Raw genomic sequence first — 26879 nt, 5'->3', positions numbered from 1 at the left:
GAGAGCGGGTCTTTCTGATGAGGATTTCATTTACTCTGATAAATGTGTAACCTGGTCTCACGGCAAGTCGTGCTTCAGCAGCACGAAATATACGTACATTAATCTATTGGTTTGTGATATTGTGACGAAAAGTCTCTCATTTTCGTCATGGCAGCACAAATTCATTCTCATTCACTCCGTGATGGCTGCACAAAATTAAAAGTGAAGCGAGGGGGGGGGGGGGTCGGGATGGTTATGGTTAGGGTGGGGGGAAGGAGTAAGATTAGGTTATGGTTAAGGTTCGGGTTGGGGGTGGGAGTAGAGTTAGTAATAGTGAATTAAAAAAAGCTCCATCACAAAAATTTGACTCATTTCACGTGAGCACAAAAAACAAAAAACAAAAACAAAAAAAACAAACAAAAAAAAAAACGTGAGACTGGGCTGGAATGTGACATTTTTCATCAACTCAAAATACATCAAAGTGAGAACTGTAAACGGACACTATCACATTTATGAACTCAATCCCTAAATTTTTTGAAATATGAGTACAATTTCTAGCCTGGATTAGATATGTTGTGTTTACATTACAATTACATGTATAGTGTGACACACAGAAATGAGTGATCACATTTTTGGGTTGTTTCTTTGAAAATCGTGAAAGGGAGTGAGGTTTTGTGAGAAATTTAGTTTTAGTGTAGTTCCACATTTTGCCAGCAGGGGGACAGCCTCCCGGTGAGACGGCTCAGTGTGTTCAAAAGCCCCCGTCTTCAGAACGGCAGAAGCGAGGGAAGGAGACACACTTTCGCTGCTTGTCTCATTATTTTCCTGTTATTTACAGGTTAATATATGTCACTAAGCACACCTTTTGTGGTTAAATTAAAGCAGCATCCTAACGTGCTATACCAGGAAGTGTATTTTGTTTGTTTAAGAGTCCGTGAAATGCTTTTGGTTGTGATGCTAATTAGCATTAGCTTAGCTCATGTGAGTAATGGAAGACACTAAAAGTCCACCGTAGCTGGTTCTTAAACTCTCTTTATCTATTGGTTAACTGTAAAAGGCTCCTGTACATCCCTTACAACAGTCAGAAGTCGTGAGAAGCTGTTATTCACATGTTGTGTGTTTATACCGGTTAAAAAAGTAGAACGCTAACTCCGCTAGCTTAGCCATTTTCCCATTGAATTCCTCGTTAATTAAGCTAACATAATGCTAAGCGAGGATTAGCATCCTCTTTGCCAGGTTAACTGGAATTCTACAAAGTGCTTACATGCAGCAAATAAGAGCATTTAAGTTTGCCCAGAAATGCATATATTTTATTGAGCCTGTGTCATGGGAAAAGAAGACAGGACTGTTTTATTTATAGTTTTGGACCACATTGGTATGCATTTTCATTTGTTTTGTATTTTTTTTAAGGCAAATATGTTACAAACAGTGAACAAGTAGCTGGAATACAGTTGATTGTATAAAGAAAATACGTTAGACTGTATAAAGAAAATAAAGAACGGCAGAAGCGAGGGAAGGAGTCACACTTTCTCTGTTTGTCTCATTATTTTCGTGTTATTTACAGGACAATTAATCTGGCAACAGTCCTCTCATATGGGGCCTGTTACAATAGGATATACAATATCTTGTCTTGTGGTGTATTCAATTGAATGTAGGTTGAAGAGGATTTGCAAATCATTGTAATTCTGTTTTTATTTACATTTTCCACAACGTCCCAACTTCATTGGAATTGGGGTTGTATATAAAAACATATATCACTGTTGCAATGGGCTGCATCGAGCGTGCGCATGGCATGCACACTGACAGGCTACCCCAGGTGAAAAGGTCTGTCACATCATAACACGCAGACAATCTGAATGTCACGTCAACTACATGAGCTCTGTTCCACATGACGCGGTGTCTGTCCTGCGGCGCACCATCCACAAGGCACACCATGTTGAGTCGGACCTGCATGTGGGGTCGGCTGGACACGCCACCAGCAGAATGTGGACATGATACATCAGACGTTTCTCATTCATGTCAATTCATGACTGTACGTCTGTGACCATGGGTCATCTACAGAGATACAGATGTATCATACTTGTATTGTCCGCTTGATAAGAGGGATTCAATAAAATGCTGTGTTTTTATGTGGTGTGGTTTTATTTTTTTTTAATACGCCAGTGTCTTTCTTCATATCAGGCATTTTCCCACACCTTTTACAGGACAGGGGTGGTTGTGCAGTGGTAACGTTTCTGGCTGGCAATCAGAGCTTTTGGAAATTGCAGGTTCGAATCCCGTGGGTGGCATGTAATTTTTATTTTTTTTATTTTCACAGCTGCTCACACTGTGTTCCCACGTGCATGACACCGTCGCAGTGGCATAGTTCATGTCTGCCCGTCGGCTCAATGTTTTCATTGTTCACTCATGTGAGCTGTTCCACTGTGATTCGCCCTGATTTGTACTTATTTGTACTATGTACAAATTCCAACCATTTTCAGAAAAAAACACAAAAATGAGTGACAAAACTGAAAGGTTTTATTGCAGGTCAAACTCAACATTTTCAATAGGTTTTATGTAAATATGTTTTTGTTTTGTTTTGTTTTTGTATATGGAATTAAATAATAATAATAATAATAATAATAATAATAATAATAATAATAATAATAATAATAATCAGAAAAAGAAGAAGAAGGTCATTGGTGGAGCAATAATTACATATATAGTATATACAAAAGCAAAATAATATCTCTATGACTACTACTACTAATAACAACAACAACACTGTTAGTAATAATATTAATAGTATTACTACTACTACTACTACTAATAATAATAATCAGAAAAAGAAGAAGAAGGTCCTTGGTGGAGCAATAATTACACGTACGTATAGGATATACAAAAGCAAAATATTTCTATGACTACTACTACTAATAACAACAACAACAACAACAACACTATTAGTAATATTAGTAATAGTATTACTAATTGTAATAATAATAATAATAATAATAATAATAATAATAATAATAATACGCTCCCTGGTTTGAAAAGACCACACTTGAAAACAAATTCTTTGACATTGCTTATATTTGAACCCACATTATTCACATTTAATTATAAATACCACACAGGCATTTGGATAGAGTGCTGAGAGTATGCTAGTGATTAAGTGTGATGCAGTCATGCCGGTCTGTTCTGCACTGTTCCGTCACAGCCTTGTGCTGACCTCCACAGTGGAGCCCAGGGGAACCTTCACAACAGATTTGGCATCTCATTTTCAATACAGCAATGGCCGTCCCCTCCTATCTGTCAGCACAGTGCCCTCGTCTTTCTAGATCACATCTCCTCACCCTCCTCCTCCTCCTGCTCTTCACTCCCTATCTTCTCCAAATCTGCCATGGCCTCAAATAAAAAACAAACAGACCAAATCCTCTTTATCTTCTGTCGTTCTGCATTTGTGTGTGTGTGTGTGTGTGTGTGTCCTGGGAGAAAAAAATATGCATTAAAAAAAGAACACTCCCCATACCTCATTAAAATCCAGCAGTGGGCTGTAGACAAGACACAATGACGTTACAACGGTCTATTAATCCACATCTACTCAACTCCAGTGACATCTTTCTCAACCCAGATTTCATGAAGCAATTACACAACAAATTGTCACATTTATCTCTCAATTTTACTCTGTGGGGCTTTCATTTAAAAACGTGACAGGCTCACGCTGCACCAGCTAGCTTCTTTTGCATCTGACATGACAATATTGCAAATGACAAGTTATTACATGTTGGTGACATTCCTTCCATGTCATAGTCCCTGTATGTATGATGCTAATATACCTTTTACATTCTTTATTGTTCTACTACACTGAAAGTGAAAAAACCCCCCCCAAAAAACAACTTGTTTTAAGCTTCTTTGTGAAAACAATTCATTAAAAACATAAAAGGTTATTACTGAAAAACTGTGTTTAATTCAGGATTTCAACTTACTGGTTTATAAATGAACCCTTTTGATAGGTTTCAGAGTAGGCAGAGAAACTAAGCCAGTAGATGAAGGGAACACTGTTATGCTAACGCTACACTTGTTAGCTTGGCGGCAACACAACAGGAATATGAGGAAATGGCAAGCATTTTGAAAATTATACTCAAAATGAGGCAATCTGGTACACCGTGAGAGGGTAGCTTCCTTACCTTTGGCTGTTTCTACTGGCATACATGTGTACAGAAATATTGGTCTGTATTTATTTTTGAAGATGGCCCAAGCTTGAAGCACATATGTTGAAGCTGCCTTTTGTCTGTGATCTTATCAGTTATCAAGTTGTTCACCAATGAATATGGCTTTATACACCCTTCAGAAAACCATGGCCTCAGGGTGTATGGCTTTCTGAAGGGTGTAAATAGCCATAGAAGGGTGTATAAAGCCATATTCATTGGTAAAACAACTTGATAACGATTTTATCATATACCTATAAATGATAAATGTTGTATGGTTTTCTGAAGGGTATAAAAAGCCATATTCATTGGTAAAACAACTTGATAACGATTTTATCATATACAGTGGTCCCTCGTTTATCGCGGGAGTTATGTTTTAAAAATAACCCGCGATAGGCGAAATCCACAAAGTAGTCAGCGTTATTTTTTTACAATTATTATAGATGTTTTAAGGCTGTAAAACCCCTAAGTACAGACTTATACACTTTATTTCTCTCCTGTGTAAACGCTCAAAGTTCAAACCTTAGTAGAAAAAAATAGAAAGTTTTCCTGTAAATAATTATGATGGCTTTTAGAACTAACAAATATAATTTTAACGATCAACCTACGAGGATGGACATGTAAGAAATTATTAATAGTGACTCACCAGTATTTCACAGTTCCTCTTTGTAGTGGCGCCGCTCCGCTGTCTGGATTGGCCAATTACTCGGGTGGTATGAAAAATATTACCCGTCCGTGAAAAGGGTATATTGCTATTTATTCTTTAGTGTTTTATCCAATCATATTGGCGTATCATTTATAGGTATATGATAATGTCTTAAAGTGATAATGTTTTTTGGATGTGTCTGTTATCGGGCCATAGTGGCATTTCCTTGAATCGTCACAGTGCACTCAGTACACGTGTGCGTTATTAAACTGCAAATAGAGCCAGCAAACAATATCGGGATGTCGACTCCAACAAGCCGTGACAGGCAAGACAAACATATATTCACACAGTGTCCAAAAGCAGATAAAACAACTTCATCACAAAACACGTACAGCTTTTTTCTTGGTGAAAAGTTTGTTAGCTTAGCCTAAAATCTGCTAACATCAGTGCTCTGTTTGAAAATAAAGCCTCAGTCCCACCGAATAAGAAGCCATGAATAATGAGCCATGCATGGGTGCGTCAGTGATTATTTGAAGAATGACCCATGTTTTAATCTATTACGTATCCGCTATGAAGAAGCCTCTATCTGCCTCTCTGTACCTCACATGTGCCAGGTATCAGCCTCTAGTGAGCCATGACTAACCTGTCATTTGAGGCCCATCCAGCCTCGATTGGCCAATGTCGCCACATATGATCCATGTCAAACCACATATGATCCATGTAGCGCCATGTACCATGACGTTGGTGCACGTTTCGTCATGGGTTTGGTCCAAACCTCCAGCCCTTCCACACTTGGTCCCTTTAAAGTGTGGGTTTTCAATTCACAGCATCCATTCAAGATGTCACATTTTTTAAATGCAGTCCAAATATAGGCACTCCAGTACAGTCCAGTGAGTGTGTGCCGTGCGTCAGGCTGCTGTTCACCTGTGTTCCAGAGTCAATAATGCACCAGACCAGCTACAACCGAACCACCGGTTCCTGGACAGTTGCCTCAGTGCTTCCTCTCGCTGGCTTTATTTCTTCCATGGCATTTTGACACCGTGATCCAACTTTTAACTTTGTGTTCATCTGTTATTGACTGCAAAATTGCTCTTTTGCACGCACGGGTTCTGCGTTCCTGGACAGTCGCTTCTGCGCTCCTTCTCGCTGGCTTCATTTCTTCCGCAGCTTCAGTGGGATTATTTCTTCCACGGCTTTAAACACACATTTGACACCATGATCCAACTTTTAACTTTGTGTTCGTCCATTACTGACTGCCAAATCATTCTTCTGCGAGATGGCATTTTGCATAAATGCTCTTCTTGAGCATGAGTCATCGCATCAGTGCGCACAGAGCGTGCCTCATCTGATCTATTAACAAGATGTTAAATCTGTCATAGACATACTTTTACAGCAGTTCATAAAGATGGAATGAACATGGCAACTGTTTTACCAAGCTATTACAATATAAATAGCTACCTTAAAATACATTCTCTACTTCATGGAGCAGGAGAGAGAGGAGACAAAAAGGAGCGAGATAAACAGTCCTGTGATTCCAGAAGTGATTAGAGGTGTTTTCAACATTCAAGCTCTGACAGAAATGACTAATCCGCTACAAAATAATTATTTTATTGACAGCCTTCCGGCGCACAAAGCAGGTGGAATTGTGCGGAAGAGGGCAGAGCCTGTCTAAAATAGCCTCTCCGAGCCTCATAACTGTCACATGCTCAGCTAATGGGCTTTTAGCAGCCTCGTCCTCATCACACACGCCTCTAAAATCCTTGTTTGTCCTCGTGGTAACCCATACACAAACTGCCACACGCCAATGTTGCTAAATTTTTGAACTTGTTGAAATTAGCGCCACACTAAAAGATGAGCCTCATTAACTGAATATTCTGCCTCTAAGAGCCTCTCAGAGCCACCATTCTCCCACGACTGTTGAATACCTCATCTTGTACCAAAAAAACAAAACAAAAAATAAAACATGCTGCATGGCTCATTAGTCACTGATCATTAATTGGTGGGACCAGGGCTTTATGCTCATTTACTGAGTTTAGCTTCCATGCGTTGATGTGAAAAAAAAAAGCTTTTTACTGTCAAAACTCTAAAGGAAAATATGTCATCTAAAGAGAAAATAGGCAGCTTGGAATGTCAGCCATGCAGCAGACGTAAGAAATGAATAGCAGTTCTGCAAAAGAAAAAAATAACATAGCAGACATATTTAAAACCATATACAGATGAAACTTATTACACTATTATCAACTACCCAAGTTATTGTTTTCTAAAGGCCAGTCATTGCCAAATTTAAGAATTACCATACTGTATTCTCCAGAGTATAAATCGGGAGTATAAGTAAGGTAAGGTGCACTTCGGTGCATCTTATATAATGAAAATTCATAAGTTTGTTCTTAATAATATAAATTTTAATGACTGTTTATATAGAACTTTCCCAAGAATCAAAACATTAACAAAGCAAACTCTAGTAATAAAAAATACACTACAACAATGCATAAAAATTCCAAATTAATAAGCTCATAACTCAGAAAAAGGTTCAAGTTATACTCTTGTATGACTTACATATGGGTTTTTTTTTTCTCTTCAAGAGGCATTTTTTGACAGGTGCGACTTATATTCCGGAAAATACGGCAATAAGCCCACTCTGTAATCGAAATATTGCCTGCTTCCCAAACATTTAATTTGACCAACATGAGTAAACTAGGTCAGATAAATGAAGTAAAATGTCAAATATATCCTGTGGCTTTGATTATTACTTTGGGTTAGTGTATTTTCCAAAGGACCAGAGCATAAATCGCATCTGTAAAAAAAAAAAGGCCTCTTGAAGAGTAAAAAAAAATATATATATAAGTTGCCCTGGTGTATAAGTCACACCATATTATAAGTTACACTTTTTTGCGTTATGAGCTCTTTACTGGAGTTTACATTGTTTAGTGGTTTGATTCCAGAGAAAGTTCTGCATGAACAGTTATTGTAAGTACCATTATTAACAACAAATGTGAAATTTCAGTATATAAGTTACACTGGAGTATAAGTGGCAGAGCCTCCCAAACTAGTAAAAAACCATAACTTATACTCTCGAAAATACGGTACATTTTAAAAATAATCATTTGGGGGTAATGTTCGACTTTATTACAAAAGTGAAAACTAACATTACCTTAATTTTGTTTTAATGCCCACCTGCAGTACCTTCATGACACACCAAGTGGGCTGCAGCCTACACTTTAGGAATCATTGGTCCAGGCAACTCAGTAAAAACATGAATGAAAAGCACAAGCCAGGTGATGACTCACCCCTTGGATTTGGTTAAATCAGCCATTAATCCATGGTACAATTTTTTTTATTTTGAGATGAAAGAAAACCACTTTTAAATTGATCATACAATGATGCTTGAATTTTAAAATATTGGTTTGATCATAACAAACAATACATAACAATACATAACATAACAATAAAAAAAAACATAAAACCAGAGTTCAGTACTTCACTGATGTCATCCCTGTACTACATCTTAATAGCACAAGGCAACGCATCTCAAACCGATAGTGCCTTGGTGATTCCTCAAGGCCTTAAAAACATGTTTATTTTTAAATAATCTCCTTCTTGCACAAGTATTTACAGTAATAGTTTGTGTTGTAAGCCTTGTGGTATGGCCGTCCTAATTCACAGCTCATTCCTCCCCTGTCTCAGGGGACAAACTCTGTCCCCATCCAGAGAACATTAGCAAAAATATTTTTGTGCCTTCTACCTGAATGGTGGTTCTCAGACTTCAAGCAAAAACCCAAAGGAAAGCAACTGTGTTGTGTTTGGAGTTATCTTTCAGTATCTGTGACCATCAGACAGATAGGCCTATGTGCTGTTTCTGTAATAGGCCTATTGTTCCTAGCCTCGGGCCAAAGTCTTATCTTCATTACTGATTTTTTCAACAAACATAAACAGAAACACAAATTCAGGAGAAGGTGAAGGCTTAGTGCATTTTTTTTCTTGTTTGAAGATTATCTTCTTGCATGCAAGGTGTGCCTTAAAAAAACAATTCAGTGAGGCCAATAAAATAAATTATATTCAGCCAGCCCTCTGAAATATGTCGATTTTTTTTAATCCGCAGTGAGAACTCTAACATGAGATATGACAAGCAGAGATGCTGCCTTGTCTTTTGACCTTTAATGGTTTTGTTAACACCAAAAACTGCAGTGTTCCAATCCCAGTTATACTTATCAGAGTTTTTTTTTAACACCAGTATTTTAACACTCTTGGTGTTGAGCCTTAAAAATGTCTGAGTTGGTTATCAGAGTTTTGCTGTATCCTATGCAGGTGTTACTATAGTTCTACTGCCTCATACCAAGAGTTATGGCTTCATTTGTATGAGTGACACATTGCCCAAGTAATTGTGATTTTACTGAAAGTACTCTGTAGCATAGTGCTGAGTGCACATTTAACTCTAGAAAGTGAAAAAAAAAATCATCTCTGGAAGGAGTTTGATTTACTTTATTTATTTATGGGGTTGTTGGGTTTTTCTCAGACTCACAGTTTCCACTGGTAGATGGTGGCAGGGGGGTTAGCGTCAGCCCTGCAGGTCAGCTGGACATTCTGACGGTTTAGGTACCAGTTTCCATCAAATCCCTCGATCTTCACGTCTGGTTCATCTGTGACGAAGAGACAGCAATTCTACCTTTTGACCAAAAACATAAGCTTAAAAACTGCTGCATCCTTCAATAAAATACAGCAACACAACACAATGACACACTTTCTGGTAGGACGTCATTGGATGATGTCAGGGATTTTGTGACACCGTGAAGAGCAGACTTGGTCAGCCTCACAGTTGCCTGCTCAGTATATATATATATATATATATATATATATATATATATATATATATATACGTATCTTTGGATGTATAAATCGATCTGTGGTAATTAAAATGAGAATCAATTTAAAATTGGCGAATCGATCTTTTCAACCCAGCACTATTTTAATGCCAATTTCATGCATTCAATAGTGACATCAAGGGGTTTACTATGTCGTGTTTTTTTTGGGGGGGGGGGCCTAGGCTCGTGTAGTCATTTATCCTGTGACTGTTTCAGCGTTCTAACTCAATACAGGACCAATTATCAATGTTTTTGTCCCAAACAAGGATGTGAACCCAAACAATGTTGAGGTCAGATTAAAAAAAAATCTCAGAGTTCCCCGTTAAGCACAGTCGATAATGGAGTAGAGTCTTACACTGCACACTGAGCTCCACGCTGTCTGTGAACGTTTCACTGCGGTAGGTCACGATGCACGTGAGCTTCTGCTTGTGCGTCTCTCGGCTCGGTATCACCATGTAGTTGCTCCGTATGGTTACGGTTCCATTCTGGTTTTGGGTCTCCTGGAAAGTGGCTTCACACCCTTCAACCTGGTATCCCATTTGATCACACTTGGAGGCTTCCCATTGGCTGATGTGCAAGTGGCAACTGTCATCTTGCGTTTCTGAGGCCTCGCCACGATACTCGGCGTGATCAAGGTCATACGCGTGACTGGCCGAGCTGTAGGAAAGAGAGCAAAAAAGCACTTACATGGAGAGGTTTTTTTTTTTTAACACATCTTACATCTCATTTTAGAGAGTTTTTCGTACTTTGGCAGTCTTATAGTGAATTAAAGCAACCATTTGAAGTAAATTAAAATAAGGGGTTGAGATGAAAACACTTTTCAGGCAAAGTTCCTCCTCTTTCTTTTCTCAATGCCAAAGCAGTTGTCAAAGCTCTCACTGCAAACCCACTTGCATACCCAAATGCAGTCATCCCATCTGAATCCTTTGTGAGTTGCCAATTAGCAATCTACTCTTACTACATCAAACGCCAAGCTTGAGCTTGAGCAAAAGAGCAACAAAATGACATAGGCATCGCGAAGAGCTGTCTTTGAACGCTGCCGGTTGGTTACATGTACTCAGGTTTCTGACAACACTCACTCACGACAGTCTAAAAAGACCTGAGAGGCTCCCTGACACCAAATGGGGACTTGAAACTGATGAGAAACCCTGGCAACAGGGAGTACTTAAGCCAACCGTGTCTTTACTAGGAACACATCAACACGTTCTAATTAGCGCTCTAATAAGGCTCAGCACACAACCTTTTACAAAGCTGCTTCTCTCCAAGATAAACAACATGTCAGACCATTCTTTGTCACAAAATGAGATTATTCATGTCAAATTACACAGTCTCAAGTGGCCTTATTGATTTTTGTTTCACCTGCTATTTTTATTGACTGTGGATTCCTGCTGTGGTTTACTGGTATGTAGAAACCACACAAGTCAATCTGTGATGGGTGTTAAGTGCCATATCACCTCAAATATCAATGAAATAGGTCTTGATCCAGGTTAAGAAACACTGGGTTGTAGACTTGTTACTTCTGGAGTGTAAAAATGCAACAGGATGTTGGGGGTGTGCAATTACCATGTTCCTGATTTTTTTTTCCCTGGAAATTTAAAGATTATTCATTGGAACAAAATGTACCATCTTCATAAATTATTTCTGTTTTTCACTAATATAAAATGTAGTCAACTCTAAGCTGTTCTCTCTGTGCCATGATGCTTCTATGGTTCTGTGTAGTTGTGTTGCTATTATCCATTATCAAATTGGGTCATCCTCATTTCTATGTCAATTTTATAGTCACATAACACATTTAATTTTATGAGGCATCTATGGTGTAATAATTTTTTGAGTTCTTGGTACTGTTGAGAGGTAACTGCGAGGTGAATAATTAGGCTCCTCCATGTGATATTAGAAAGGGTTCGATTACCCTCCAAATTGTGCAAAATGAAGTAGCGAATTAACAATGCATTTACTAGGAACACATGCAATTTTTAAAACAGTAAAATATTGTGAAGTGGTTTTTACACTAACATGAGATGGTTTTCAGGTAATTCAAAAACGATTTGTTGTTTTGTGCAAATCAGTAATGGAAACCCAGATACCATCAATGTAGTACATAAGGAACTATATCTGTGGTGTAAATATGAAACCTTAACTGTCTACCATTGCAAAGTTACAACTAAAGCCCAATAGACGTGCTTTCCCTAATTAAAATGATCATCCCTGCACTCAACACTTCCAAATAAGAACAGATTCATATGAATTTTTTACAATCAATCAAATCTGATAAGGTAATGCCCTCCACCATGTGAACAAAGTGGTGGAATATTATAAAGATAATGATCAAATTTTTGATACTACGGTGAACAACCACAATTTTACAATTTACAAAGATGAATCACTTCACACTGTTATGAAAATAAAATGCTGCCTAAACATGGGGCCTACACAATTGTGGAAAAGTTTCAGCAAACTTTCTGCTCATAGTGATCTGTGCAGCAGGGTAATCAAACAGCTCTCAAGCAAACATGAAATATGGTGTGACAGAGAGTAATACTAGAAGATGGAATGCACAAAAAGACTATCTTCAAAACAATTCAATTTATTTTCATTTATATAGCGCCAAATCACAACAAGGTTGCCTCAAGGGCTTCACACAAATAAGGTCTAACCTTACCAACCCCCAGAGCAACAGTGGTAAGGAAAAACTCCCTCTGTGGAAAAAACCTCAAGCAGACCAAAGGAACATACAGGAAACAAACGAACATATAAGGCTGCAAATCCTATATTTGACTACTAAGGAACAAAATTATAGTTGTGCATAATAATAATAATAATAATAATAATAATAATAATAATAATAATAATAATAATAATAAAAATTATGACTTAAATGTTTAAAAAAAGGGACCACAACTTTAAATTCTTAATTTGCACTTTCAAGCAAAATACACTCAACAAAAATATAAATGCAACACTTTTGGTTTTGCTCCCATTTTGTATGAGATGAACTCAAAGATCTAAAACTTTTCCACATACACAATATCACCATTTCCCTCAAATATTGTTCACAAACCAGTCTAAATCTGTGATAGTGAGCACTTCTCCTTTGCTGAGATAATCCATCCCACCTCACAGGTGTGCCATACCAAGATGCTGATTAGACACCATGATTAGTGCACAGGTGTGCCTTAGACTGCCCACAATAAAAGGCCACTCTGAAAGGTGCAGTTTTATCACACAGCACAATGCCACAGATGTCACAAGATTTGAGGGAGCGTGCAGTTGGCATGCTGACAGCAGGAATGTCAACCAGAGCTGTTGCTCGTGTATTGAATGTTCATGTCTCTACCATAAGCCGTCTCCAAAGGCGTTTCAGAGAATTTGGCAGTACATCCAACCAGCCTCACAACCGCAGACCACGTGTAACCACACCAGCCCAGGACCTCCACATCCAGCATGTTCACCTGCAAGATCGTCTGAGACCAGCCACTCGGACAGCTGCTGAAACAATCGGTTTGCATAACCAAAGAATTTCTGCACAAACTGTCAGAAACCGTCTCAAGGAAGCTCATCTGCATGCTCGTCATCCTCATCGGGGTCTCGACCTGACTCCAGTTCATCATCGTAACCGACTTGAGTGGGCAAATGCTCACATTCGCTGGCGTTTGGCATGTTGGAGAGGTGTTCTCTTCACGGATGATGCGAAGGAGATGTGTTGCACTGCATGAGGCAAATGGTGGTCACACCAGATACTGACCTGGTATCCCACCCCCCCCCCCCAATAAAACAAACTGCACCTTTCAGATTGGCCTTTTATGTGGACAGTCTAAGGCACACCTGTGCACTAATCATGGTGTCTAATCAGCATCTTGGTATGAGCAACCTGTGAGGTGGATGGAGTATCTCAGCCAAAGGAGAAGAGTTGCTCACATCACAGATTTAGACTGGTTTGTGAACAATATTTGAGGGAAATGGTGGAGATTGTGTATGTGGAAAAAGTTTTAGATCTTTGAGTTCATCTCATACAAAATGGGAGCAAAACCAAAAGGTTGCATTTATATTTTTGTTGAGTATATAGTGGCAGATTGCTATAAATAAACAGTGTTCTGAGAGCTCAAAACACTAACAGAAAAGCTTACACAGTAAAATCACCCGTGTAAAACTAACACGGGTGGCTTTTACTGTGTACTGTGGTCTTAAAAGTGGCCTTTTCCAAAATAAATTGACAGTGTGCTGGTTTGAAAAACATCACTGAAAAACATAAATGCTGGCCATAAAATGTACTTTTATTAGGACCCAATTTCAAATAATATATTTTCTTTATAAAAAAAAATAAAAGAAATATTTGGTCTTCAGAAAGTCAGAAAAAAATATTTTGATAAACAGGACTGTCTTATAATCAGGGTCATCCTGTATTTGGAACGATCCTGCAATATTCATCAGTTAAAATGTATGACTGGCTGTTCATTGTAAATTCTTACCAAACACAGTGAGGTTGACCATATTCTCACGGTTGCCCAGAGGAAATGTGGTGTACTCGCAGATGTATGCAGCTTCGTCAGACAGCTGTAGGTTGGAGAACACAATGCTCGTGTCCTCAAGAGAGGGCGTGCGGTGGCGAACTGCTGCCTGCTTAAAGCTCACCCGTGCCCTGAAGTCTGGCAGCACTGACACACCGAGGGCAGGGTTAGCTATGGCCACATTCTGTTTGGTACCGTTATTCAACTTCTGCCAGGTGACTTGAGAAATCTTGACTGGTGGGTTACTGTTGATAAAAATGCAACGCAGTTCCACTTGTGAACCCACAAAGCCAGACTTACTGGAGTCCATCTGTACCATCTGTCCACCGCCAGCTGCAAATAAGACACGAAGAGAGAGAGAGAGAGAGAGAAAATTCATTATAATTAACAAGTGTCCAAGGTCATCCAAAGCACTCCAGTCAATAGTGAGTACATGCACTGAAAGTCAAGGAGTCAGTTCAGCAGTGAGGTAATACATGCACACTTTTGGGTTCACACTCATAGATTCATCCAAATCCTGCCCCCTACAGCTCAAAAGAAGATTACCATGTTGAGTAAAAGCTGAAGGAGTTATTAAAATAATGGGAACATACATGGAAGCCCTTCTTCATCTGCAAGTGTACCGTTTGGGGTGAGAAAGGATGGCACAGCGAGAACCAATGCATCACTAATGAATGAGTATGTGGGCACTGAACTGAAGCCAAGTCGTCATTTCCTCCACTGATCCAGAGCCACAGTAGTTAGCCCGTTGTAATTTTAATTACTTTAAACTCACAAATACTTCATTGATTGCTTGGAGCGCCTACTAAAGGAAAAGAAACAATATGGAGTCCTACATGAATACTGAAACAATGAGAACACACACACACACACACACACACACACACATACATACATACATACATATATATATATATATATATATATATATATATATATATATTAGTTGAAGCCAACATGTACTTGGCTGTCAAGGGGACCATCAGTGTGCAAAATATGAAAGAATTTGAACAAACTGTTTTCATTTTATTGATGAAAGGTTGTGCATTTCCACATATGGTTTCCTTTAAATCTCAATTTTCAACTGCATTTTTCTCCCATTAAAAAAAAAAAAAAAATACTTACTGGGTTTTGCATCTGAACTCTTCATATGTCAAAGTAGAGTCTGCGATTTGGTAGAATCAGACTCTACCAGTAGAGACTACAAGCGCAGTCTCTACTCGTAGAGTTTCCGATCGGAAAATCCGATGGCAGAATCCCAGTAGAAACTCCGTTCTGAGACTCTACTAGTAGAGTCTCCAGACAGGAAATGTACAAGTAGAGTCCAATCTACTAGTAGAATTTCTATGGTTATAAGTTCATACTTTCTTACTGTGATCACTTCAGCATGGTGTGGCTCTAATATCAAGTTGATAAGACAAATATTTTTCTAATTTCCAAAGTGAGGTATTGCTGTTATTCTACAGTATATCTAGATATCATGTTGTCCTGATAATGAATGGCTTGCTAGAATTGGAATTGTACTAGTAGAGTCTCCGATCAGAGACTCTCAATCTCAGATTCTACCAAATCGCAGACTGTACTTTGACATACACTGTATATCACATATTACAACAAAAATCTGCACTATACTCATAAACCAACCCTCATGAGATATAAGAAAAATAGGGCTGATAATTCATACACTTGTTGTTGTATGGCTGGGGGGCCTGGCTGCCTTTTTGTTTCTGTCTTTTGTTTTTCCTTCCAGGTGGCTTGCATTTGGGACTGAGTGGCTGTGTAGCTGAGTTTATCAGGACCTCACCCTGATCACCTGAGGCTGATCACCTGCGGCTCATCAGGACTCACAGCTGTGGTGCATCTACATGGACTGGAACATGGTGGCATTTAAGACTGGAGTACACAGTGTGTATTTGCCAGAGACTCAACCTTGTGACCAGACGGGTGAGATCGTCATCTCGAGAGCCATCTCATCATCAGTGGATGCAGAGAACGTCCAGGTTTGATGCATGGTCTGTGAAAGAGGAAGGGGTGAGGTCTCACGCTCGTCAGCACACTTCCTGAGGTACGTTAGATTTTGTGACTAACATTATACAGTCAGTAAATGTGGTGTCCCTCACACCTTATTATATTGAGCTGTATGTAGTCGTTTAATCAGCCTTCCACTGCTGTGGAGTTTGTGAACGGATGTTCCATGCCTGCAGGGTGGGAAGCTGATTAGTAATTAAGCCAGGAAGTGTTTGCTGTTTGTACACCTTTGAGCGTTCTCTCTGTGTGTTGAGTGTGGACTCACATAATGATTCCTTCTTTCACAGACTCGGTTTGTCGCGGCCACCTGGGGGGTGTCGGCGGGGTCCTTGGGTCCGAACCAGTTCTGGCTCCGGACCGTTAGCGCTGCTGGGAGCGCACCGCAATCCACCACGCCAGACCGCGCACTTTTATATTTTTCACAGCACTGTTATGTTCATTAAACTCTGTTATCCTTTGTACCGTGCTCTGCTTATTTTATACTGGGTCCTTCAAACACTGGTCGGTTCTCCGAGCTGCCTCCGACACATAACAGTAGTCTCTGGCCAACATCACGGACCCCAGCGGTAGCAGAGACGGTAACGCGCCGGGAAGGCGGCAGCAGACGTTCAGAAGTTATCCGGATCAGTTGCGGGTGCTCTCCGCCCGGATGGTGCACGTTGGAGAACCCATTACTGAATACTGATTTGAGCGCTCATGCAGCCGTGTTCCTGTGTGTGCCTTATCCGAGGGTCGTGGTGGAGTGTGACTGGCGACGGCTTCGCGTCACGCTCCGATCGGATAAGAAGTTTAAACGGGAGCTGCAAGAGTGTGTCTGTAATGGGTGCACGCGCACGGCGGAGCTCTGTGGCACGGGTCGCTGTGCTTCCCGTGTGACAGTTGTAGCCCCGTTTCCCCGGATGAAGATACACTACTCTGCGTCTGTTGTGTCAGCTCCGGTGTTATTTAGTTAAATCACATTTTTGGTTGTGTGCTGCTCACAGGAAAAGCAGCATGAGTTTGTTTTCTCAGTTACCAAAGGGGGTTTTTCATTTTTAGCACTTTGGCTCCCTCTTTTGGTGACTGAGTCACATTACCGTCAAGCTCTTAAGTTGGAACAGGTGTGTTCCATTTGTTTGAGCTTGACGGTATAAATCACTTATTTGTTTTGTGTTAGTTCATTTTGTGTGGGTGTTTTTGAGTTGGTTTTTGTGTGGGATTTTATTTTTTGTTTTTCACTATTAGGGTCTGGGGGTGTGACCCTGCAGTCTGTCTGGAAAAAAAAGGACCCAAGCAACTTTGTGTTAGTCTGTTGGTCTTTCTTTTTGTTTCTTTCGGTTTCGCCACCCGGGGTTTGATGGGACGGTCCCCTGGGGGGTCATGGGGGGGTATTTGGGTTGTTTTTTCTTTTTTCTTTTTTTTTGTTTTGTTTTTTGTTATGCCCTCTCTTCTCCTCTGACTCCAGCCGTGTGAGCCGTAGTGTCGGCGTTGCTGGAGTGGTGCAGTTTGGTTGTGCTGGGCGTTTCCCAGGTAACCTCTGCACCCGGGAGGGGAGGGGGGGGGTTGGGGTATTTTCTTTTTGTTCCCTCTCTTCTCCTCTGGCTCCAGCCGTGTGAGCCGTAGTGTCGGCGTTGCTGGAGTGGTGCAGTTTGGTTATGCTGGGCGTTTCCCAGGTAACCTCTGCACCTGGGGGGGGGGGGGGGGGGGGGGGGGGGGGATGTTTTGGTTGTTGTTTCCCTGTTCCACCTCCGGCTTCAGCACGCCTTTGAGACGTCTGCCATCGGCGTGGCTGAGGTTTGGGGCAGTGGGATATACCCGCAGCTGGTGGCTGGTTTAGAAGTCGGAGGAGTGGCGCCGTTTTGTGCTGTCTGCCATAACCGCTGTTCCACTCCTCCCGGTTGGCTTCTGGGGTATAGTCACGGTTGGTGACACTGGACGTGCTTCCAGTTTCCACTGCGCCAAGGGGGTGGGGTTGGGGTTGTTTTGTTTGTATGATTTTTTTTTCTCCTTTTGTTTTTCCCCCCAGTTTCCACCCTCAGGGTTTGACTGTGGTGTCCTCTGGGGGGGGAAAGGGCTGTGGGTCCGTCTAGCCATAGACGGCCGGGGCTGGGTCCGTTGGTCATGAGGGGAGGCGTCTCCTGGGGTTGATGGAATGGTCCTCTGGGAGGCGCTGGGAGTCCCCGTGGGTGACGTTGGATCCCAGAGGGACCTCGGCTGTGGTTATTACTCCTGGAGCTGGCGGGATGTCCCTCTGGGGGGTGTTGGTCCCTACATGTCGTTGGGGGGGGGGGGGGGGGGGTGTTAGTAGTTTTATTTGCAAGCTTAAGTTGGGTTTTTGTTTTCTCCCCTTCCCGGGGTTTGATGGAACGGTCCTCTGGGGGGGGGGGGGTGTTAGTGTTTTTATTTGTTAGCTTAAGTTTGGGTTGTTTTTCTTTTCTCCCCTTCCCGGGGTTTGATGGAACGGGCCTCTGGGGAGGGGGGGGGGGGTGTTTTGGTTGTTTGTGTTTGTCTTTTTTGTTTTATGACTAATCAGACTGTGCACATGGTTGGACAAAGGCTGACCGCACAGGTTCAAGAACTCCTGGCCACACCTGTGCTAATTGACTGATAGAAACAAGGGCAAAGATGCAGCCAGAGGAGAAGACATCTACCGTTCTGTTAGATGAAGATTCTGTTGGAAGATGAATGCGGATACGGTTTCCAGCCATGGTCCCTGGAGGGGGGTGTTTCTCCTGGGCCAGGTTTGTGTGGTCGCCGGGAGGCTTCCCGTGAGGGTGGGGTACTGTTGTATGGCTGGTGGGCCTGGCTGCCTTTTTGTTTCTGTCTTTTGTTTTTCCTTCCAGGTGGCTTGCATTTGGGACTGAGTGGCTGTGTAGCTGAGTTTATCAGGACCTCACCCTGATCACCTGAGGCTGATCACCTGCGGCTCATCAGGACTCACAGCTGTGGTGCATCTACATGGATTGGAACATGGTGGCATTTAAGACTGGAGTACACAGTGTGTAGTTTGCCAGAGACTCAACCTTGTGACCAGACGGGTGGAGATCGTCGTCTCGAGAGCCATCTCATCATCAGTGGATGCAGAGAACGTCCAGGTTTGATGCATGGTCTGTGAAAGAGGAGGGGGTGAGGTCTCACGCTCGTCAGCACACTTCCTGAGGTACGTTAGATTTTGTGACTAACATTTATACAGTCAGTAAATGTGGTGTCCCTCACACCTTATTATATTGAGCTGTATGTAGTCGTTTAATCAGCTTCCACTGCTGTGGAGTTTTGTGAACTGGATGTTCCATGCCTGCAGGGTGGGAAGCTGATTAGTAATTAAGCCAGGAAGTGTTTGCTGTTTGTACACCTTTGAGCGTTCTCTCTGTGTGTTGAGTGTGGACTCACATAATGATTCCTTCTTTCACAGACTCGGTTTGTCGCGGCCACCTGGGGGGTGTCGGCGGGGTCCTTGGGTCCGAACCAGTTCTGGCTCCGGACCGTTAGCGCTGCTGGGAGCGCACCGCAATCCACCACGCCAGACCGCGCACTTTTATATTTTTCACAGCACTGTTATGTTCATTAAACTCTGTTATCCTTTGTACCGTGCTCTGCTTATTTTATACTGGGTCCTTCAAACGCTGGTCGGTTCTCCGGGCTGCGTCCGACACATAACACTTGTTCTATCAATGTTACTGCCCTGGAAACTGTGGCAATAAAATCAGGGTGATACAAATCTTTAAAGAGGCAAAAAAGACATTGAAAATACCAGGTTTTGTATCAACCCTCTTTTCATCCAATCAGGAGCCCTCATTTCTTAGCTACACCAATGACACACCCCCATTTTGTGTTACCCTGGTGGCAAGTGCAGGATCCTGACTCGGGCTGATACAGATAAATTGTGGCATGATACAGGGCGTGATACATGAATACATAAATGGGTGATTCTTTAACTACGTGCACTATTGGCCTTGTAAATGTAATTTCCACCACACCATTGCCTTACAATATAAAGCGCCTTGGGGCAACTGTTTGTTGTGATTTGGCGCTATATACATGTGCTCAGATGTCACTGTTTATCTCCATAGAAACTACCCAAACAATCTTTCATACAAACTGTTTAAAGGGACATTACAGTGTTGTGGTGGAAATTACGGCAATAGTGTGGGACAACTACATTTTGTTTAAAAAAAAACACAACAGTTGTATGACATTGAATACCCCAATTATGTTTGATTATTTTACTGATATTTTATTCAGAGATATTTTAAAACATTAGAAAAAACGTTTCTTTACCATTCATTTTTATCATTGAAGATCAAAAGTCTGTGTGTGTGACAAACACAAAACGGCAATATTTGCATATAATGATGCTGAAAAAAGGTGAAAAAAGTCATCACAGACTACTAGAACAAAGTTCTTAACACACTTTCATTGTAAAGATAACTATAAAAGTGTGAAATTTCCCCCTTTTTCTGTTTTTCATACAATATGATCAAAGGACATAATAAGTGCCCGTAGTCTAAGAATCACCCATATAGACACATACAATCATGTCCCAGTCAGTGTGCATGGACCTTCTGTAAATTTGTTGTTGGTTTATTGTTTTGTGCATCTGTTCACCACTTTCTGAACACATGCTTTATTTTTTCCTCTTTTATCCATTTGCATAAATCGAATCACTATAATTTTCCTGGCGTGAGATGAAATACAGAAAAGGTTAGGTTCATCTCTGTTCCCTTTGGTCCTTTAATCAGTATGGTGACAGATAAATGCATCTGCCGGGGTCGTAATTTACATTCCTGCATTATTTTAGAAGCACTTGTGGTATTAAAAAAATAAAAAAGCTAAATCAACAGTTTCATAAAGGTTCCTTCATCATTCAAACTGCTGAGTGGGTAGGTCCGTACCCCTAATGCATTTTCAACAGTAAATGTTTGACAGACACGTAGAATGTGGGAGAATAAAGTAAAGCAGTTTGCTGTACAGTGACCTCATAATCTGTGATCTACTTAAGTTTTTACATATTTATTTATATATATTTGGGGGGATTTCACTTCACAGTACTGATGCATTTTGATGGACGCTCAAACCTTGTGTCGCCATGCTGCAGGAAAACAACCTGATTGATTGACTTTATCGCAACAGATCAGTGGTTGATCCACAACAAAATAATGGAGAAAATGAAGTAGCTTATTTGCATTAAACAATAAATGCAGATGAAATTCACCACACATGGCACCGAGATGAAATGTTACCTCTGCCAAAGAAGTTGGAGGAGGTTATGTTTTCACCCCTGTTTAGTTGTTTTTATTTGTTTATTTGTGTTTGTTTGATTGTCAATCAGCCTGGAGCCCTCAATTTTTCATACATCATTATGAATTTTTTTACTGAAGATTCCTATCCTGATACACAAGAATTGATTCAATTTTCAAAGTCATGGGCCAAAGGGTAAAGTCAGGAAAATTTGGGAAAATTGGAAAAATTCTTATCTGTAACACTGAACAAATTTTTGAAAACTCATAAATCTGTCAAAAAAGACCAAATTTCGTTCATATTTGAGAATGTTATGTAGGATGATATCCTATTGACATGAAGCAGAAAGTTTGACCACATTACACCTCAACAAAAATATAAACGCAACACTTTTGGTTTTGCTCCCATTTTGTATGAGATGAACTCAAAGATCTAAAACTTTTTCCACATACACAATATCACCATTTCCCTCAAATATTGTTCACAAACCAGTCGAAATCTGTGATAGTGAGCACTTCTCCTTTGCTGAGATAATCCATCCCACCTCACAGGTGTGCCATATCAAGATGCTGATGAGACACCATGATTAGTGCACAGGTGTGCCTTAGACTGCCCACAATAAAAGGCCACTCTGAAAGGTGCAGTTTTGTTTTATTGGGGGGGGATACCAGTCAGTATCTGGTGTGACCACCATTTGCCTCATGCAGTGCAACACATCTCCTTCGCATCATCCGTGAAGAGAACACCTCTCCAACATGCCAAACGCCAGCGAATGTGAGCATTTGCCCACTCAAGTCGGTTACGACGACGAACTGGAGTCAGGTCGAGACCCCGATGAGGACGATGAGCATGCAGATGAGCTTCGCTGAGACGGTTTCTGACAGTTTGTGCAGAAATTCTTTGGTTATGCAAACCAATTGTTTCAGCAGCTGTCCGAGTGGCTGGTCTCAGGCGATCTTGGAGGTGAACATGCTGGATGTGGAGGTCCTGGGCTGGTGTGGTTACACGTGGTCTGCGGTTGTGAGGCTGGTTGGATGTACTGCCAAATTCTCTAAAACGCCTTTGGAGACGGCTTATGGTAGTGCCAACTGCACGCTCCCTCAAATCTTGTGACATCTGTGGCATTGTGCTGTGTGATAAAACTGCACCTTTCAGAGTGGCCTTTTATTGTGGGCAGTCTAAGGCACACCTGTGCACTAATCATGGTGTCTAATCAGCATCTTGGTATGGCACACCTGTGAGGTGGGATGGATTATCTCAGCAAAGGAGAAGTGCTCACTATCACAGATTTAGACTGGTTTGTGAAGAATATTTGAGGGAAATGGTGATATTGTGTATGTGGAAGAAGTTTTAGATCTTTGAGTTCATCTCATACAAAATGGGAGCAAAACCAGAAGTGTTGCATTTATATTTTTGTTGAGTATATTTTGGCATTTCTTCACTGGTCCTGTCCCAGTGAGATCAAATTATAAAGTTCTGCTACGAGCCTATAATTTTTTTTTTTTTCAAGGACTGGCAGCTCTCTACCTAGCTGAACTAATTAAGCCCTACGTACCGACCCGGGCTTTGCATTCTCAGGGTCCAGGACTACTTTGTGTCCCTAAAGTGAATAAGAAGTCAGCGGGTCACAGATATTTCTCTTATTGTGCCCCTGTTCTGTGGAATGATCTCCCTGCGTCAATAAAACAGATTCTGTGGAGACTTTCAAGTCCAGACTTAAGACGGAGTTATTTTCCCTTTCGTATGGCAAGCATACTGACTGGCATTGTATGTTACTATGCTTTTTACTCTTTTAATTTTATTAGGAAACGGAGCATGCCGCAGCCTCAATTTTATCTAAATTCTGGGTCTTTTAGTGTAGCTTAGGGCTAGTGGCCAGCGATCACCTTAGTATTTCTTTGCTTTTCTTGTTGCTTAATACTGACAAATGTCTTTCTGATGCCTGATTCTGTTTTTTTTTTTTTCTTTTCTCTCTGTTTGAGGTGTGGCTCCATCCAAAGATGGGTGTGGTATCTGTTCCGGAGACCCTCCTGTCCTGCGCACCAGCAACATTTCCTGTTTATTCGTTTTCTGAATTGTTTTGTAATTTGTGTTGGTAGCATGGCCCAAGCAGAGGGTGACCCCTTTGAGTCTGGTCTGCTTGACGTTTCTTCCTCAGAGGGACTTTTTCCTTACTACTGGCGCCTGTGTGCTTGCTCTGGGGGTTGGTAAGGTTAGACCTTACTTCTGTAAAGCACCTTGAGGCAACTTTCTTGTGATTTGGCACTATATAAATGAAAATAAATTTAAATTGAAAAACTTTATCGACTGACAAAGTGTGATCCAGATCTGATCCAGATTGCAGATTTTGTGGCCATTTAAATTTAAGATTGAAAACCCAATTTAATGTAGATTTTACATTATATCTTAATCAAACATGCCACAATCACTGCCATATTTTACAGTGAGGTGCAGACTGGCACTCGCTATCACCTGACAAAGTCTGATCCAGATCTGATTCGGATTGTGTGGACATTTGAATTTAATATTGAAAAGCCAATTTGATGTACATTTTACATTTTATCTCAATCAAAAATGCCTCAGTCACTCTCATTTGTGACAATGACGTGCGAACTGTCACTCTCATCGAATAGGCTAAGTTTGATCCGCATCTGATCTGTACTGGGGATTTAGCGGATGTTTGATTTTAACATTGAAAAGCCCTGTTGATCTATATTTTGTCTTAAATTTTAGCTTATGAAAAGCCACTTCTAACAGGACTCTGACCTTGAAAAATTTTTCAAGGTAAAAAATTGTGGAATTGGAAAGTAATGTTGGTGGAGGTTTGCGCTGTATGGGCACGGTGCTCTAGTTTTTGATTTTACTATCTCCCCAGGAAAGCTAAGCTAAGACACATGGATAAGCTGAAAATTATTCACACTCAGGGCTTCATCGATGCTGTGCTTTCTGGTGCTGTATGTCACTGCCCACATCGTGTAACTGAAAAGGAGTGCATGCATGCAGCAGCCTGTGCAAGTCACTCAAGATTGTCCCAGCATGCAGTAGGAGTGTCTCCGGATGATTCATTTTTAGAGCAGATTGGTGTGAAGGTCCGGAGCAATGCTGTCAAAAATATACCTTGAAGAACACATTTTACAGAATATCTCCAAAACCAACAGGGTTAGAGAGACAACACCAAGCTTGTATCAATTAGTGAGTCATCTTAAGTCTAATTATATGAGCAATGTTAAGGGCCCCTTCACACATAGCGCAAATTTGGTCGAAGTGCGTATGAAGTGCGCATAAAGCAGGAATCATATGCAAAATGTAAATTTGTAGCCGCCTTGAACGCCTCGTACACCTGTTGCTACAACTATTTGCACACACCAGTGACTGAAAGACAGAGTGTACCCTGTGAGAGCCCATCAATCCCTCTCACCGCAGGTGTTGGCCAAATTCCAGCTGACACACACGAACATCTAACACCGCTTGTGTGGCACTTAGAAAATGTGTGGCCATTCGCACTATCATCACGAAAACAGTCAGCAGACAATCACTGTCGAGCTGGATGTGACATTTGTCTTAGTGCCCCATGAGTATGGCTTTGAAAAACAGCAACACACATGTGAGGTGGCAGAGTGTCGGCTCCCCCCGCACACACATGTACCATGCATGTGAATCGTGCATGTGTTGCGCCCCCAAACTGTACACATGGGGGGAAGGGGGGCACACTTGCCTGATATACGGATGTACAGATGATGTGTTGTTGTTTGCGCTGAACTGACAGGGGGTGCGTCCGTCAACAGCGTGCATATTGACAGGCTGCCCCAGGTGACAATGGACCGTCAGATCATAACACACAGTGGGCGATCCGAAAGTCACGTCAACCATGTAAGCTCTGTTCCACATAGACACGCACGCGGAGCCGGCTGGACACACCGGACCAATAGATGTGGACGTGGTAACAGTGCACTGCTTCATTAAATGTCATTTCATGGCTGTATGTCTGTGACCATGAGTTATCTACAGAGGAACAGACGGTTCTTACTTGATAACAGGATGTTTATCATGGTGTGTTTTTGTTGTTTTTTTTAATACATCCATCTCTTTGTAGATTTCAGGCATTTTCCCGCACAGTTTACAGGCCAGCCATGGTAGCACAGTGGTAAAGTTTCGGGCTGGCAATCAGGTACGAATCCCATTTTTTATTGTTGTTGTTTTCCACAGCAGCAGTGTGATGTGGTTCCACAGGTACCATCTGGTTTGTATTTCTTATTTATTCCACAGGAGCAGCGTTATGTGGTTCCATAGGTACCAGCTGGTTTAATTTTTTTTTATTTATTCCAGAGCAGAGGCGCAATGTGGTTACACATGCTCCAGTTGTTCACACTGTGTTCCTGCACGAGCGTGCACAACACCTTCGCAGCAGGATCGTTTTCATTGTTCATTCATTTGAACTGTTTCACATTGTTTCACCATAATTTGACTAAATTTGCATTACGTGTGAAGGGGTCCTAACATTAGGTCACAAAGACATCACGGAATAACATCATAATTGTAAAAAACAAAACAACAACAACAACAAAAAAGAAAGGCATTTTTAACCGAGGCCATCAAATATGCCCAGTCCTATTTCTGCCACAGTCTTCAAATTTAGAGGGAACATTCTTGGGACGCAGACCTTAGACAAGTTCAAAGATGGCTAACCTTGACCTATTTTAAGAGGTTAAAAAGTCACATTCTGTTTCAAATTGTTCAATTTTGTTTCTGAGTGGCGGGAGTGACAACCAATCAGAGTAGAGCTGCACAGTGACATCAGTAGCTGGTCTCTCCAAAACCACTTAGTTTTGTGTGTTTATATACATTCTCACATTTTATGTAAAGGCTAGCAAGAAATAAACACGTCTAAAACTGAAAGCACTGTTTTTGGAACATAATACCACCTCTGAATTTATTTACAAGACATTTAAGATGTTAGCATGGTGACATCACAGGCTGGTAGCTTGGTGCAAAAATGTTTTGTTTGTGTGTAAATATAACCTCTTTGTTATATATTATGTAAAAACTAATGAGAAATAAACACTTCTAAAACAGACAGCACTGTTTTTGTAACCTGATAACACCTCTGGAGTCATTTACAAGACATTTTGCAGACATTAGCATGCATGCTAACTTCTGCTAACTCAGAGCTAACTTTTTATGGAGTTAAATTTGTCTCATTAATACCTGCAGATCCACAGAGGGTGATCTACAAATATTCCTTAATTTGTACAACTTCTGCTCTTAAAATGTAAATATTGTTTTTGATTGATTGATTGACAGAGGGGCTTTATTGAACATGTACAAATTATATGTAAGATAATAGGATCTTAATAATTAATTAAACAAGTGCAAATTATAAACAACACAATGCTCATATGGCCAAGGGCATTTTAGCATATCTCCATAACCAAGAGTGCTAAAGAGGCTATCCAAAGCT

General features: G+C 40.9%; 1 protein-coding gene across 1 annotated transcript in view; it reads right to left on the bottom strand.

Moving 5' to 3' along the window:
* Positions 1–26879, bottom strand: part of nectin1b (nectin cell adhesion molecule 1b) — a 1042283-nt gene that overhangs the window by 773456 nt on the left and 241948 nt on the right. Inside the window, 4 exon segments of the mRNA XM_034168488.1 lie at positions 9332–9449; positions 10027–10186; positions 10189–10328; positions 14138–14509. Of these exon segments, the coding sequence (XP_034024379.1) occupies positions 9332–9449; positions 10027–10186; positions 10189–10328; positions 14138–14509 (790 nt within the window).

This window comes from Thalassophryne amazonica, chromosome 4 (assembly GCF_902500255.1).
Source record: "Thalassophryne amazonica chromosome 4, fThaAma1.1, whole genome shotgun sequence".
Lineage (NCBI taxonomy): Eukaryota > Metazoa > Chordata > Actinopteri > Batrachoidiformes > Batrachoididae > Thalassophryne > Thalassophryne amazonica.
The sequence above is the reverse complement of the archived record's forward strand: the minus strand, read 5'-3'. Positions and strand labels throughout refer to the sequence as shown.